The sequence below is a fragment of the Emys orbicularis genome, chromosome 5 (genome assembly GCF_028017835.1).
Source record: "Emys orbicularis isolate rEmyOrb1 chromosome 5, rEmyOrb1.hap1, whole genome shotgun sequence".
NCBI classification, from domain to species: domain Eukaryota; kingdom Metazoa; phylum Chordata; order Testudines; family Emydidae; genus Emys; species Emys orbicularis.
In genome coordinates, this window is record NC_088687.1 from 56,642,084 (window position 1) to 56,657,279 (window position 15,196).

General features: G+C 43.8%; 1 protein-coding gene across 3 annotated transcripts in view; it reads right to left on the minus strand.

Moving 5' to 3' along the window:
- Nucleotides 1–502: 502 nt before the first annotated feature.
- LOC135879123 (mucin-5AC-like) overlaps nt 503–15,196 on the minus strand; it is a 29,873-nt gene continuing 15,179 nt past the window's right edge. For 2 of the 3 annotated variants that reach the window (XM_065404975.1, XM_065404976.1), the window contains 5 exons: nt 11,141–12,226; nt 7,023–7,049; nt 4,476–4,555; nt 3,705–3,780; nt 503–2,782 (listed from right to left, as the gene is read on the minus strand). In XM_065404975.1, coding sequence (XP_065261047.1) covers nt 2,766–2,782; nt 3,705–3,780; nt 4,476–4,555; nt 7,023–7,049; nt 11,141–12,226 — 1,286 coding nt within the window. In that variant the 3' untranslated portion in view covers nt 503–2,765. The remainder of the gene's footprint in view (nt 2,783–3,704; nt 3,781–4,475; nt 4,556–7,022; nt 7,050–11,140; nt 12,227–15,196) is intronic. The other variant, XM_065404977.1, reaches the window with a different exon arrangement.

The following is a 15,196-nucleotide window of genomic DNA, read 5'->3' on the forward strand; positions in this document are numbered from 1 at the left end:
ACAGATTATTAGCAAACTACAGCACAGTCTAGTATTTTCTTTCAAATGCAGCATAAAGTATAGTGAGATTTTGATTAGAATAAAAAACAAACATAAATGTGCAGTATTTGTCCATTGACTGTAAGGCGGTAATGAAAATATTCCTTGATATTGCTGAGAAAGGCCTATCATAGATTGCTACTCTGATTAAAAGGTACAGGGAAAGTGCATTGTACTTTTTTGGCAGTGCAGCCATAGCACAATACACCACTAAATCCATGTTCACTGATGCATATGCTTAATTTATATAGAGTAATCCCATTGCCTTGAATTGGAATATTCTGTGAGCCTGCTTCTGCAACGTTCCACCAGCTCTATAGGACCATACAGGGCAATCAAATCTAGTAAAGCACTTAAGCATATGCTTAACTTTCAATTAATCCAAATTAACTATGACATTTCTTTAACAAAATACCCTGAAATCTGCAGACTATGTCTATAACAAGCAAAACAAAATGATAGATTGCTCTTCCAAAATTCGGAGTTTATTATTCTTTTTGTGGAAATGAAAATGTAATTATAATTGCAATTCTTAGTAAGACTGGAGTGAAACAGAATTCTTGTAATAAGCTCATCCTTAACTCAGATCATGTTTACACAAAAGGAAGATTTTAGCTCCCATTCGTTAAACACATAGGAAAAAAAGTGGCCTACATTTTCAATTACCCGTCTGTGTTATCAGTCTTATCCTGATCCACTGAAGTCAATAGTAAAATTCCCTTTGCCCTCAATGGTGCTGAATTAGGTTTCATCTTCTCTTCCCCTCATGCTTTAGATTTTGCATCCTCATAGAAGGTCGATTACTGGTTGAAGGCTGATATAACTCAAGTCCATATTATTATTAAGAAGGAAGATATCATGCCTGAGCAGATTTGGAAACAGGCCAAAACCTATTATTAGATTTTCTGGATAGGGTACTTGCAAAAGCACCTGTTACCTGAGCACCTCAATCTTTAATGTATTTATCCTCACAACATCCTTGTGAGATAAGGAATTGCTATTATTCCTGTTTTATATACGGGGAACTGAGGCCTAGAGAGACTAATTAGCTTGACTATAGGCCACCCAGGAAGTCTGTGGTAGAACAGGGAATTGAATCTAGCTCTCCCAAATGCTGGGTTAGTACCACACCCACTGGGTCATGCTGCCTCACCTTGCCACTTTATTAATATGCCAACTTTACATAGTATACTGAGACTAAAGTGTGCGACTACTAAGTGCTGGATTCTGCACTCACATTGCATAGTACTTACTCACATGAGTCGTTCCATTGACATCAGTAAGTAGATAAGTGCTACCCACTCAGAGTAGGGTAGTGGAACAAGGCCCTTAGATTGTACTATGAAATTCAGGAAATTCAAGATTCCCAACCTTAACTGTCACCTTTTTATTGATTATTGTTATTTTTAAGCACAGGGGCTGAATGAGATAAAAGAAAACCACAATTCCTACTCTAAAGAGTTTCCAATTTAAAGCTTGCACATTTAGGGGCCTGATTATGCATTTATACTAGTTTTTGCACAGGTGTATCTTCATTAGCTCCGGTGGAGAAATTCTTGATTTATACAGATGTGAGAGGAGAAGCAGACAGGCCCATATATTTGAAAAGGGTTATTCCGTCTAGGATCATACAACCCTGATTGAAATAACACTATTTAGCAAATAACTTCATACCAAGGAAATAAGCTGCATTGTGTTCTTACATTGTGTTTGTAAAACTGTAAACATGGTATACAGGATTGTAGGCTTCCATGTTAAAACTACACATTCTTTTATAACACTCTATGAACAAATACAACATTTTGTGTTATTGCATATATAAGTGTTATGATTAGATGATAAAAAACCCTACTGTGCAAAAGTGTCTCTGGAAACCTGGGGCCAGATCTTCAGCTGGTGTCAATCAATATGGCTCCAATGAAGCCAAGGAAGCTGTCAGTTTGCACCAGCTGAGGCTCTGGTCCCTTAACTCTACATTTTCTGATTTTAGTGAGCATAACATTTCAATCTTAACAGTGCATCAGCATCATTTTTGCATTTAATAGAAATACACTGTGCTGAGACTCACTTTTACTTAGGTCATTTATTATAAAACAAGCTATGTACAAAGAATTAAGGGCTAGATTTTCACAGGCTTTTGGACGGATGAATTGGTGGGAGCAGGAGGCATAAGTAGTTTTCCCCTCATTTCTTAGGAACTCCACATAAGGGCCCAGAAAGACCCCAGTCCCTATACTCAGGGAAGCACAAAGACTGCCCCCCTCCGTGACTCCTTCCTGCTGTGCACCCTAAGGGCCACAAATCCTCTCAAGGAAGCAGGCAGGGGCAGGAAGAGGAAGGGCCATGGCATGTTTCTTCTGAATGCTAGAGAGCTGGGAGAGGGATTATGCCTCTCCCAGTTCCTCATATGCTGGTGCAGATTTGTGCCTAAATGGTGGAATGTGGCCCTTAGATAACTATATTAAAGTAAGGCGAGCTTTTTTCCACAACCAAAAAGGAACAGGCAATGAATAAAGATTTGTAGCAGCCAGCACCAATGAATATCTGCTTATTACTATGACTAGATTCAGGAACACTCCAAAATGTGCCATTTAAAAAGAAGATTACACTACTGAGAGTGCCAGTGGATCTCTTTGAATTTCAATCCATTTTAATTTCTCTGGTGATTCAGCCATATTAGTTCTTTTTGTGAGATCTTCTTGAATGGCTATTAAGCGAGAGTGCTTTCATTTCTTCTCCCCACCTGAAAATGATACAAAGAAAAACAGGAAACAGTAAAAATTCACATGAATTAAGAATAAGATTCATAGATTCATAGATTCTAGGACTGGAAGGGACCTCGAGAGGTCATCGAGTCCAGTCCCCTGCCCGCATGGCAGGACCAAATACTGTCTAGACCATCCCTGATAGACATTTATCTAACCTACTCTTAAATATCTCCAGAGATGGAGATTCCACAACCTCCCTAGGCAATTTATTCCAGTGTTTAACCACCCTGACAGTTAGGAACTTTTTCCTAATGTCCAACCTAGACCTCCCTTGCTGCAGTTTAAGCCCATTGCTTCTTGTTCTATCCTTAGAGGCTAAGGTGAACAAGTTTTCTCCCTCCTCCTTATGACACCCTTTTAGATACCTGAAAACTGCTATCATGTCCCCTCTCAGTCTTCTCTTTTCCAAACTAAACAAACCCAATTATTTCAGCCTTCCTTCATAGGTCATGTTCTCAAGACCTTTAATCATTCTTGTTGCTCTTCTCTGGACCCTTTCCAATTTCTCTAAGATGGTTAACACACCCCACTGTAGTGTATAATATAGTCAAATAAAAAATAAGGACCATAAACCATGGTTCAGAAGTGAAGCTGAGTCCCACAGGTCATGGTATTGCATGGTTCTAATGCTGTAGCAAATGGCTTTGATTGAGTCTTGTTTGGAGATTGAGGGTTTTTTTTCAAAATGATACTTTTGGGGTGTGAAACTATATTGGTTGAAACTGAAGAAAATGTTGGCATGGATTCCTGTGAAGCACACAGCTCTAGTATGTAGGTTCACAGAGTGAGAGTAAAGCCGCAAGTAGATTGTATATGCTCAATCATAAAGAGTACTCTCCTAAACCCTCCATTTTAGTGGCCATTTAAAAGAACAGAACGAAACCAAGGACACTCTACCTGAGCTTGGTTCTTTTGTTTCAATGGTATTTAAGGGAATAGTTGCTTCTACTGAGTTCAAGTCAAATGAGCTTTTCTATACAGAAAATAGAAATATGTTAACATCACTGCTGTACACATTCAAGCTGTAGAAACCAAATGGAAATATTATTATAATAAATAATAATAAACGATCTGTTGGTCTTATTTTTAATCTCTGTAATCTATTTTCCTCATACTGATCAGTTTCAGTCATATCATTGCATGTTAAAATTGTTCACGCTTTAACATTTCAGTAAGCATTAATTTATTTTTTAATATTAAGGTTACAGATAAATGGCTTGAAATATTAATGTGCCAACATATTATTAACTTTCCATGCGTCTTGCCTATAGTCAGTCAATTATAAAGCACAATCGAAACTGGATAGGCTATGTTCACTTAGGGTCAGTGACATTTTCAGATGGACTGTCCTTTGCTGGTGCAGAACCCACTGGTGACAGAAAAGTATCTCAGAAAGGGATAGCATTGCAAATTGAGGACCAGCATTACTCCAGAAGAGGCTGGCATTGGCCAGGACTGGAGTATAATCAAGGTATCAGGAAAATATGTATATCCTAAAAGGATTACGGATGTCATCCACTGGCAGACTCTCACAGGGAGATCAAGCAGTGGGTGAAACCCCATTAAACGATCACTGCAAATCTGAGAGATCACTGAAGAAATTAAAAAATAAGAATAATATAATAACAAAAATATAAGAATAATAAATATAAAAAAGTTTACACTTACTCTTGACTTCTTCCACCTACAGCAACAAACAATGATGACAATAATAAGGAGCATCCCAAAGAAAATGCTGAGTCCTATCACTGAATAAGCAAACAAATAGCATCAGTTACTGTGAATCATCAAGAAAGGGAACAAACAAATACATCCTTTGGCAGGATATAATGACACAAGAGAGAACAGTTATATAAATACAGTGAAATCTCAATCTTCAAAAATGAAAGTGCAAAATTAAAAAAAAAATCTTGATGAGCACAGAAAGTAGCAATTCAGCTCAGGACAACTAACCCCTAACCTCCTCTAAGTGTCTGTTGAACTTCATGAAGGACAGCACTAAGTTTAGAAACATTTTCCCAAACGATAGGTCTATGTTTTATATGAAGACACTCACGGAGCTCCAAACTTTTTGACCTGCCTTGGAAAATGTTTGGAATACACATGATTTGATTCCAAAACTTGGGTTTTGTTGTTTTTTGCCATCTTCTGCAGCATGGGCATGGACCACTTGCAGATTTAAACTAGTGTAAATGATGGAGTCTCTGTAACTTTAAGTCTTTAAATCATGATTTGAGGACTTCAATAACTCAGTCAGAGGTTAGGGGTTTATTACAGGAGTGGGTGGGTGGGGTTCTGTGGCCTGCAATGTGCAGTGTGTCAGACTAGATGATCATGATGGTCCCTTCTGGCCTTAAAGTCTGTGAGTCTATGATTAATTCCTTGAGCAATAAGGTATCACAAACAGTGATAGGGGAAGCTTGAAAATTATACCTTTGGATTTGGTTCAGATAAGCAGCCTGTATTCAGGTGTTAGTACTATGATTATCTGAACTTCTTGGGCTGTTAGTCAAATAAGAACAGGCTTTTTCAGTATTTATACCTGCTACTGTATTTTACACTCCATGCATCTGATGAAGTGGGTTCTAGCCCACGAAAGCTAATGCCCAAATAAATTTGTTAGTCTCTAAGGTGCCACAAGGGCTCCTCGTTGTTTTTTCTAAAACAAAACAGGATTTCTGCCAATCTGATCTAAGGGAAAATTTCTTCCGGACCCCAGATATGCTGGTTAGTTGGACCCTGAGCATTTTGGCAAGACCCAGTGGCCAGACACCTGGGAAAGAATTCTCTGAAGTAACTCAGAGCCCTCCCAATGTAGTGCCTCGTCATCAGGCGTTGGGGATATTTGCTGCTAGCAGTCACAGATAGGCTACATGCCAGTGTAGGCAGTCTTATCACTGGATCCCTCTACAAACTTATCAAACGCAGTCTTGAAGCCAGTTAGGTTTTTTGCCCCCAGTGCTCCCCTTGGAAGGCTGTTCCAGAACTTCACTCCTCTGATAGTTAGAAACCTTCATCTAATATCAAACCTAAACTTGTTGATGGCCAGTTTATATCCATTTATTTTTGTGTCAACATTGGCCCTTAACTTAAATAACTCCTCTCCCTCCCTGGTATTTATCCCTCTTGTGAAGTGCTGGGAGTTGAGGGTGCTTAGTACCACCTCATGGGATCTGACCCCCAAAAATCCATCACAATAGATGTGTCTTTAAAAGCCAAAAATTCAGGTCATGTAATGAAATGGTATAATTTTGACTGAGTGTTTGTCTTTTCAACAAGAAGTCTAGCCAAATCAATAAATTCCTGAATGTAACCATTTACAGAAGGTTTACAATACAAGGCAGAGATTCCCAACTGTTGGACCACAGGGAGCTGGCTAGTCACATATTGTTGGCTCCTCTTCCTCACTTCAGCCTGATAAGACAACTACAATATGTAAAACCCTTGTTTATTTCTGTATAAGCAACTGCTGTAGTAGCCACAGAGATGTTATGTAATTGTGGAGGGGAGAGGTTCCATGAAACAATTCCTTTGTTAAAAGGTGGTCCACACTATGAAAAAAACTCAAGAATCTTTGCTTAAGGCATCTGAGTACTGTAAAACCTCAGCAAAAAGTTCTCTTTAAGGAGTTAAATGAAAAAACATCATATAGCGGGGGGGGGGAAACACACTAATAACTATTGCTAGCCACAAAACCAAAAAGTACGTTTGTAAAGTAATTGTAAAGTTTTCCTTTGTTTTGTCTCTCCTAGCCACTCACCACACTCTCCCATACTTAACCCCAGTCTTGGTTTACAAGGAGTAACATTATCATTGGAATTAGGGTACTTAGTGAGAAAAAAAGATATTGAAAAAACAATGAGGAGTCATTGTGGCACCTTAGAGACTAACAAATTTATTTCCACTCTGAAAGATATTGAAGTTATTATTAAAATAAAAATAAATCAATAGTACTTCAGTGGATACTAACTACTAATATAGCACAATGCATTATTATTAGTCAGATGAATATACAACAATAATATTAAGGTTTGCGCTTAAATAAAAAGTCCTTTAAAATTTCCTTTATAGGTGCAGTTCTTTTCAGGCCATTGTGGGCATGCAATATAATGTCTGGTCTTCAAAACTAGCAATGGTAAAATAAACCCAGCAACGAGAAAGAAAGGGGTGGCCTATTGGAAAGTGGAAATATACATATTAAAGTTGTTGACATACCTAGTCCAGATGTTTGCTGTTCTTTCTCTATGGAAAAAAACAAAGCAAAACAACAAATTTAATTTGGAGGGGGAAATAGGCTTTTTGGAGGCAGGGGCCTAGCCTTCTTTTGCGCTTGTACAGCATCTAGCATGATGTGGGCGCTACCAGAAACAAATAACAATATGCAAGTTCTTATCTGTCACAGTTAGTAATTTTCCTTCCAGCTATTAATTACTGCATGCTTATATTCACTCTGACCATTTTGCTTGTATCCTGCATCCCATTTCCCCCTCCCTACATCTCTCTTTTGTCTAGACTGTAAGCTCTTTGGGGCAGGGACTGTTTCTTCTTACATGTTCATACAGCACTTAGTGCAATGAGGCCCCAATCCTGACAGTAGCCTTAAGCTCCACTGTAATACAAATAACTATTAATAATAATCTGTTACTAATAAGGTAAGGTGGATCCTGACAGTGTGGGTTGAGTTGGAGAGGACCACGAGGGTGCGGCTTGATGTCACTTCTCCTTCCTGACTTTCTTCTGGTTACTCCACTCTCTGGCTCAGGTGTGTGTTGCAGTGAGAAGCACAGAGCAGACAACTGGCATAGGGGAAGGAAATCCAGCAGCCATCTGCAGGGCAAGCAGAATAGCTCTAACAGCTGTTGGAGGAGAATAATACACCACAAAAAACCATCAAACTCTGACCTTGAGGCCATGCCATGACAAGAGCATAGCTCTCAAGTGTTGTGAAGCTCTGTGATTTTATGTAAATTGTTTTATGTAAAACTTCAATAAAAATTGTGGCATTAGTGCTTGTGAAAGGCATTGGTTTGACACCAGATTCCCCTTACAAGGTTCCCCCTAAAGCACAGGGCCGGCTCTAGGCATCAGCGCGCCAAGCATGTGCTTGGGGTGGCACTTTCCAAGGGGCGGCACTCCGGCTCCCTTTTTTTTTTTTTTTTTTTTTTTTTTACTTGGAGCGCAAAAAGCCGGGAGCCGGCCCTGAGTGGAGGTGAGCTGCGATGGTGGGGGGCGCGGGGAGGGCCGCAGGAAGTAACCCGGGGGGAGGGGGCAGAGGAACCGCCTCCCCCCCAGCTCACCTCTGCTCCACCTCCGCCTCCTCCCCCGAGCGCGCCGCTGCACCGCTTCTCCCCCCTCCCTCCCAGGCTTGCCGCGCAAATCAGCTGTTTTGCGGCAAGCCTGGGAGGGAGGGGGGAGAAGTGGAGCGGTGGCAGCGTGCTCAGGGGAGCAGGCGGAGTGGAGGTGCGCTGCGGCGGTGGGGGGTGTGGGGAGGGCCGCAGGAAGTAACCCTGGGGGGGAGCAGAGGAACCGCTTCCCCCCCCAGCTCACCTCCGCTCCACCTCCGCCTCCTCCCTGAGCGCATCGCCGCTCCGCTTCTCCCCCCTCCCTCCCAGGCAAGCCTGGGAGGGAGGGGTAGGAGGGGAAATGCGGCACGCCAGGGGGAGGAGGTGGGGCCGGGGATTTGGGGAAGGGGTTGGAATGGGGCAGGGAAGGGGCAGAGTTGGGGCGGGGCCGGAGGGTGTGTGAAATTTTTTTTGCTTGGGGCGGCAAAAAACTTGGAGCCGGCCCTGCTAAAGCAGCAGGAACAGGTTTGGGGAGGCAGGACTTTATTTCTTACATCACTCAGAAGATGGGGGAGGACCTCAGAAGCAGCTTTGTGGAGAGCCAAGGATAACCAAGTGATCACAGTTCATGGGCAGGATGGAGTCTGTGGGTTATTGGAGTGAACCTGGCAGAGTAACTGCACAATGACATTAGCCCCATTCACCCCTATTCTGTTCTCCCACTAGATCATTTCCCACACAGAAACTCCTACTCCTCCCTTAGCTCATGTCCCCTCTTAGCTCACTTCCTATCTCCTGTCCCCAATGGTTTCTGCTCCCCATCATTCCTGCTCCCTCTCCACAGCTCCTGCTTCCTCTCCTTAGTTCCCCTCAGTAACCCATCTATTCCTCACAAATAGCTCTTGCTGCTTTCCATAGCTCCTGTGTCTCCCCCATTAGCCCCTCACCTACCCTGACAGTTGGACACTGCTGCTTCTGCTGCTATCTCCTGCCTTCTGTGAGCCAGATTAAGGGCTAGACACAAGAGGCACAGGCTGAGGGCTCATTACTAAATTCCTGTGTTGGCTTAGATTCTACATTTTCATTTTTAAAATTGATGGTTGCACAGAGAAGCTTGAACATTTGACCAGAATATAATCAACACAGTGATGTCTGCCTGAATCTGCATAGAGGGAGGAGAAACTGCCAGAAAGCTGCCTGGCCTCACATCCACCATGAAAGCAGACCAAGTATGCTTTGGGAGTCAGTCTGATTAGGGACAGGCTTGGATGCACCGCTAGACCTGTAGAACTGGCTTTTCCTTGGTGAGGTGTGAACATTCTGCTAGCTCTGCAGGATTGGCTCCCTTCAGTGAGGTGTGGGATTCTGTTTGGAATCCACTCCACTTCTGGCCTTTTGGCTCCATGGATAAATCTGGAGACAAATGCTGGTAATATCTCCAGTGACACCCATTCATGGCACCAAACGGACATGTCCCTCACATTAGGCTGAGCAGTCCTTGTCCCTCTCTTTGTTTGGTGATGAAACAAGTTAAAAGCTTAGTATTTAAATTATCAATATTGAGCATCTGAGCTAACCCACCGAAGAGCTGAAAGAGGCAGTTCACAACGCTCAGAAATATTGCTTTAGGCTATCTGTACACTAAGGTAGATGTCTGTGCCTAGGTTATACTCGTTCATATTTCCGTCATATTTGCTTCCTCGGGTTGTGATAAGGGAGAAAGAGAGAATGCACACACACTAGAGCTGGTTGGGAATTTTTAGACAAATTTTTGTTGTTGAAGAATTCCTGAAATGCTGGAACAGAAACTGTTTGCAAAACAGGGTCTGTTTCAACAAATTTCCCTACTCCAAAAAATGGAGACGGAAAAAAAAAATCAAAATTGTCAAAATGTTTAATGAAATGAAAATTTCTTGTCTTCCAGCTTCAAAATGTTCATTTTGAAATGTAAGCTAATTAGAGTTTTAAAGAGGTAAAAAAAAGACCAAAATGTAACATTTTGACTTTAACTGAAAAAAAATATCAAATTTTTGGTTCATAACATTTTTAAGATTTCAACTTTTCATCCTGATTCAAAATGGCAAAAAGTTTTGAACTCTTGAACATACACATGGAATGGGAATACCATTTATAGTTCTCCCTCTCTCTCGCATACCTCCCCCTACCCCGCCCATCCATGTACCTGGCTTTTTCCTCCTGCATGCTGGCAGGATGGGGGTATTTTTCCCTAACTATTCTAAAATTAGAGAATTAAAACAATTTTAAAAATAGGACTGATTGAAAAGCCACTGAAAATGAGCAATTAAAAATTCTACTTCTTTAATGTTTAAATTTTGTTTTTTTGGTGTGTTTTTTTAGAAATAGAAAAATGTCATACTAGTCTATGGCTGGTCAACCCCCCCAACCCCCTCCAAAAGAGTCAATAAACATTTGTCTGAAATTTTCAGGGGGTTGTAATCAAAATATTAATATTTGAAAAATTTAGTCCAACAATGTTAAAGTAATTTAACCAGTAATGTTAACTCAGTCTCAATGAGGTTTATAATACTGCAGTTACTTCCTTAAATCAAATCACTGAGGCATTATTAGCTCTTTGGCCAGCAAGTACACTCTGGCCAAAATTACCTCGATATAACAGCAGCTGCATCAGGCCGCAAAGGACTGCTTAGCTTAAACCTGGACTGAGCCCTGCATTTTCTGAAACTGGGGATAGCAAGATCTTTGCTGAATCTCTAAGACTGAAGTGCAGGCATTTTAACTCCATGGCACCTTCTTGGATGGTGATTTAAGCAGCAGGTCTTAACAGCAGTTAAGAAAAGGAGCCTTGTACCATCTCCATTGCACTAGCAAGGATGAATGGGCAAAGAAAATTCTGTCTAAGCAATGTGACTTTGAGGGAGAAATCTGCTTTGAGGGGGAAATCTGCAAGAGTCCATCACTGGAGGAGTGGCAAGGAGAGCAGAAAATAGTGCCGTAACAGGACTAGTATATGCACAGTGAGGGGAGAATGGAATCAACATTGTAAGGAAATAATGAATTAAAAAAACAGACCTGGCCCAAAAGTCAGGTTGGTAGAGGTTGATCTGACTAACTTCTTGTCCTCCAAAGTTAGTTGTTTAGCAGTAGACTTGAAAAAGAACGTTGATTCTCTACTTATTTTCATTGTAGAACTTGAGAAGCTTTTTACTGATGGCAGCCCTGAAGTTGAGATTTTTTTATGTCCAAGCACTATGGCCATCGTCATGCCTAGGACGGTCGCCTCCGTGACGGGCACCACCATCTCTTCCGCTGCCTCCGTGACGGTTGCGTACATGATGGGCAGCACCGATATCTTCCTCAGCGTGTCTTGGACGTTCGCCTTTGTGACGGGCCCCACTGTCTCCCCCAACTTGTCTGGGACGGTCGCCTCCGTGGCGGGCGCCACCGTCTCCCCCATCTTGTCTGGAACGGTCGCCTCTGTGACAGGCGCCACCGTCTTCCCCGGTGTGTCTGTGAGGGTTGCCTCCGTGATGGTAGCCTCCATGACGGGTGCCACTGTCTTCCCCGGCGTGTCTGGGACGGTCACCTTTATGACGGGCACCACCGTCTCCCCCATCGTGTTTGGGACGGTCACCACCGTGACGGGCGCCACCGTCTCCCCCATCGTGTTTGGGACGGTCACCACCGTGACGGGCACCACTGTCTCCCCCATCTTGTCTGGAACGGTCGCCTCTGTGACAGGCGCCACCGTCTTCCCCGGTGTGTCTGTGAGGGTCGCCTCCATGATGGTAGCCTCCGTGACGGGCGCCACCGTCTTCCCCGGCGTGTCTGGGACGGTCACCTTTATGACGGGCGCCACCATCTCCCCCGTCGTGTTTGGGACGGTCACCACCGTGACAGGCACCACCGTCTCCCCCATCTTGTCTGGAACAGTCGCCTCTGTGACAGGCGCCACCGTCTTCCCCATCGTGTTTGGGATGGTCACCACCGTGATGGGCGCCACCGTCTCCCCCATCGTGTTTGGGACAGTCACCACCGTGACGGGCGCCACCGTCTCCCCCATCGTGTTTGGGACGGTCACCACCGTGACGGGCGCCACTGTCTTCCCCGTCACGTCTGGGACAGTCGTCTCTGCCGCTGCCATCATGACTACTAAACCTTGTGGATACATAATATTAAAAGAAAAAAATTATTTATCACTGGTGGGGCTGGTAGCACCTCCTTTTATTAACTCTATCTGACACTTTCCTTATAAGACTCTGGTTTCAGCTGCTTATAACTTTGCCAAACTTAAATGATTCAGGCTGAGTTTTTTGGAAAGTTTCAGCTAAATTGGTTTACCCATTTAAGCAACATTTTACCCCTGTGAAAAATATTCTTACATCCTTTTCTCCTAGATGGGCTAGCACCTCCATGCTTTGGTGCAAGGACTTGATATTTGGAATAGATTCACCCTGGTTTTGGGGTTGTGCCTTTTGCCCTTCCTATGAAAATCTGCCTAAATCTGGCTGAGTTATAAACCTCTGACTAGAACCCAGGATTTCCTTACGTCATCATTCCATTGCTCTCTAGCAAATAGCTGTAAAACCCACTGGCAAAGTGCGTGTCTGATCCCATCTAGTGGCTGGTTCACATAGAAGATAACAACCTATTACTGCTACCAGTTATTCCATTAGTTCATATTTTAGAGTTCTATGCTGTGGCCCTAAAGGTTACAACCCTGCTAATGACAAATAGGAGGGTCAGTATTGTTCCACACGATAGTTTTGTTATTGTTGTTTGTTTGTTTGGGCTTTTAAGAGTATAGGAAACTACATACAAAAATCTATGTTAAAAGAATGTTAAAGGTGCAAAGTCAAGCTTGTAAAAGTTAGGAAATACCAGAAGTCAGGTTGCCTGTCCAACTTGAATTCATCTTCCTTGCGTGTAAGCAGCATGATACACACTTTAATCACACATTACTATTTCCACAAGACCCCCTGCCTCATTCAGTGTATGCACAAGGGGGTTCCTCTTTATGAAGAACAGAAAAGGGATGAAAGAAGAGAGAAATTTACGTAAGTAGAAGGAAGGAAAAGTTAACCAGAGGGAAAACAAACATTGGACTACATTGAAATAGAGAGACTTAGGCCTGGTCTACACTATGACTTTAATTCGGATTTAGCAGTGTTAAATCGAATTAACCCTGCACCCGTCCACACAGCGGAGCAATTTATTTCGAAATAAAGGGCTCTTAAAATCGATTTCTGTACTCCACCCCGACGAGCGGAGTAGCGCCAAAATCGATTTTGTCAATTCGAATTAGGGTTAGTGTGGCCGCAATTCGATGGTATTGGCCTCCGGGAGCTGTCCCAGAGTGCACCATTGTGACCGCTCTGGACAGCAATCTGAACTTGCATGCACTGGCCAGGTAGACAGGAAAAGCCCCAGGAAAATTTGAATTTCATTTCCTGTTTGCCCAGCGTGGAGAGCACAGGTGACCACAGATACCACAGATACCTCAGCTCATCAGCACAGGTAACCATGCAGGCTGATAATCGAAAAAGAGCACCAGCATGGACCGCACGGGAGGTACTGGATCTGATCGCTATATGGGGAGAGGATTCAGTGCTAGCAGAACTTCGTTCGAAAACACGAAATGCCAAAACTTTTGAAAAAAATCTCCAAGGGCATGATGGAGAGAGGCCACAATAGGGACTCAGATCAGTGCCGCGTGAAAGTCAAGGAGCTCAGACAAGCCTATCAAAAAACAAAGGAGGCAAACGGTCGCTCCGGGTCAGAGCCGCGGACATGCCGCTTCTACGCCGAGCTGCATGCAATTCTGGGGGGGCCGCCACCACTACCCCACCTGTGACCGTGGATTCCGGGTCGGGGATAGTCTCATCAGCTACACCTGAGGATTCTGCGGATGGGGAAGAGGAGGAGGAGGAGGAGGAGGAGGAGGACGAGCTTGCAGAGAGCACCCAGCACTCCGTTCTCCCCAACAGCCAGGATCTTTTTCTCAGCCTGACTGAAGTACCCTCCCAAGCCTCCCAAGCCAGTAGCCAAGACCATGACCCCATGGAAGGGACCTCAGGTGAGTTTACCTTTTAAAATATAAAACATGGTTTAAAAGCAAGCGTTTTTTAATGATTAATTTGCCCTGAGGACTTGGGATGCATTCGCGGCCAGTACAGCTACTGGAAAAGTCTGTTAACGTGTCTGGGGATGGAGCGGAAATCCTCCAGGGACATCTCCATGAAGCTCTCCTGGAGGTACTCCAAAAGCCTTGCCACAAGGTTTCTGGGCAGTGCAGCCTTATTCCGTCCTCCATGGTAGGATACTTGACCACGCCATGCTTGCAGCAAGTAATCTGGTATCATTGCCTGACAAAGCCTGGCAGCGTATGGTCCCGGTGTTTGCTGGCATTCAAGCAACATCCGTTCTTTATCTTGCTGTGTAATCCTCAGGAGAGTGATATCGCTCATGTTAACCTGGTTGAAATACGGGAACTTAATTAAGGGGACAGAGGTGGCCGTTCCTACTGGGCTGTTTGCCTGTGGCTGAAAAGAAATCCTTCCCTGCAGTTAGCCAAGCACAGGGGGGGGGGGGAATTAGCCCTGAGCTTTTCGCGTTTGGCTAGCAGGGATCTTCCCTGTTACCAGCCACGCGGTCGGGGGAGGGGTACATTGATCATCCCAGGGAATTCATGGCGGGGGGGGGCGGGGGGGTTAGTTTGGTTTCTGCAGGGATCTTCCCTGATACCTGCCACGCGGTGGGGGGAGGGGTACATTGATCATCCCAGGGAATTCATGGCGGGAGGGGGGGCGGGGGGGTTAGTTTGGTTTCTGCAGGGATCTTCCCTGATACCTGCCACATGGTGGGGGGAGGGATAAAGCGATCATCCCAGAGAATTGGATGGTGGGGGGGTTAGTTTGTTTTCTGCTGCTGAAGGTTAACAGGAAAACCGCAGCAGTCAACAGGCTTTGCTTGGTATGTGGGAAAGGAGGGCGCAGAAGCCGAAAGACAATGGCTTACCATGGCTGCCTGCAAGCTGAATTCTGTTGCCCGGACCTGCGTCTGTGATCTCTAACACCAAAGCCACAGGCACTCAATATTAAGATGGAAAATGCGACCTTGTACTGAAAT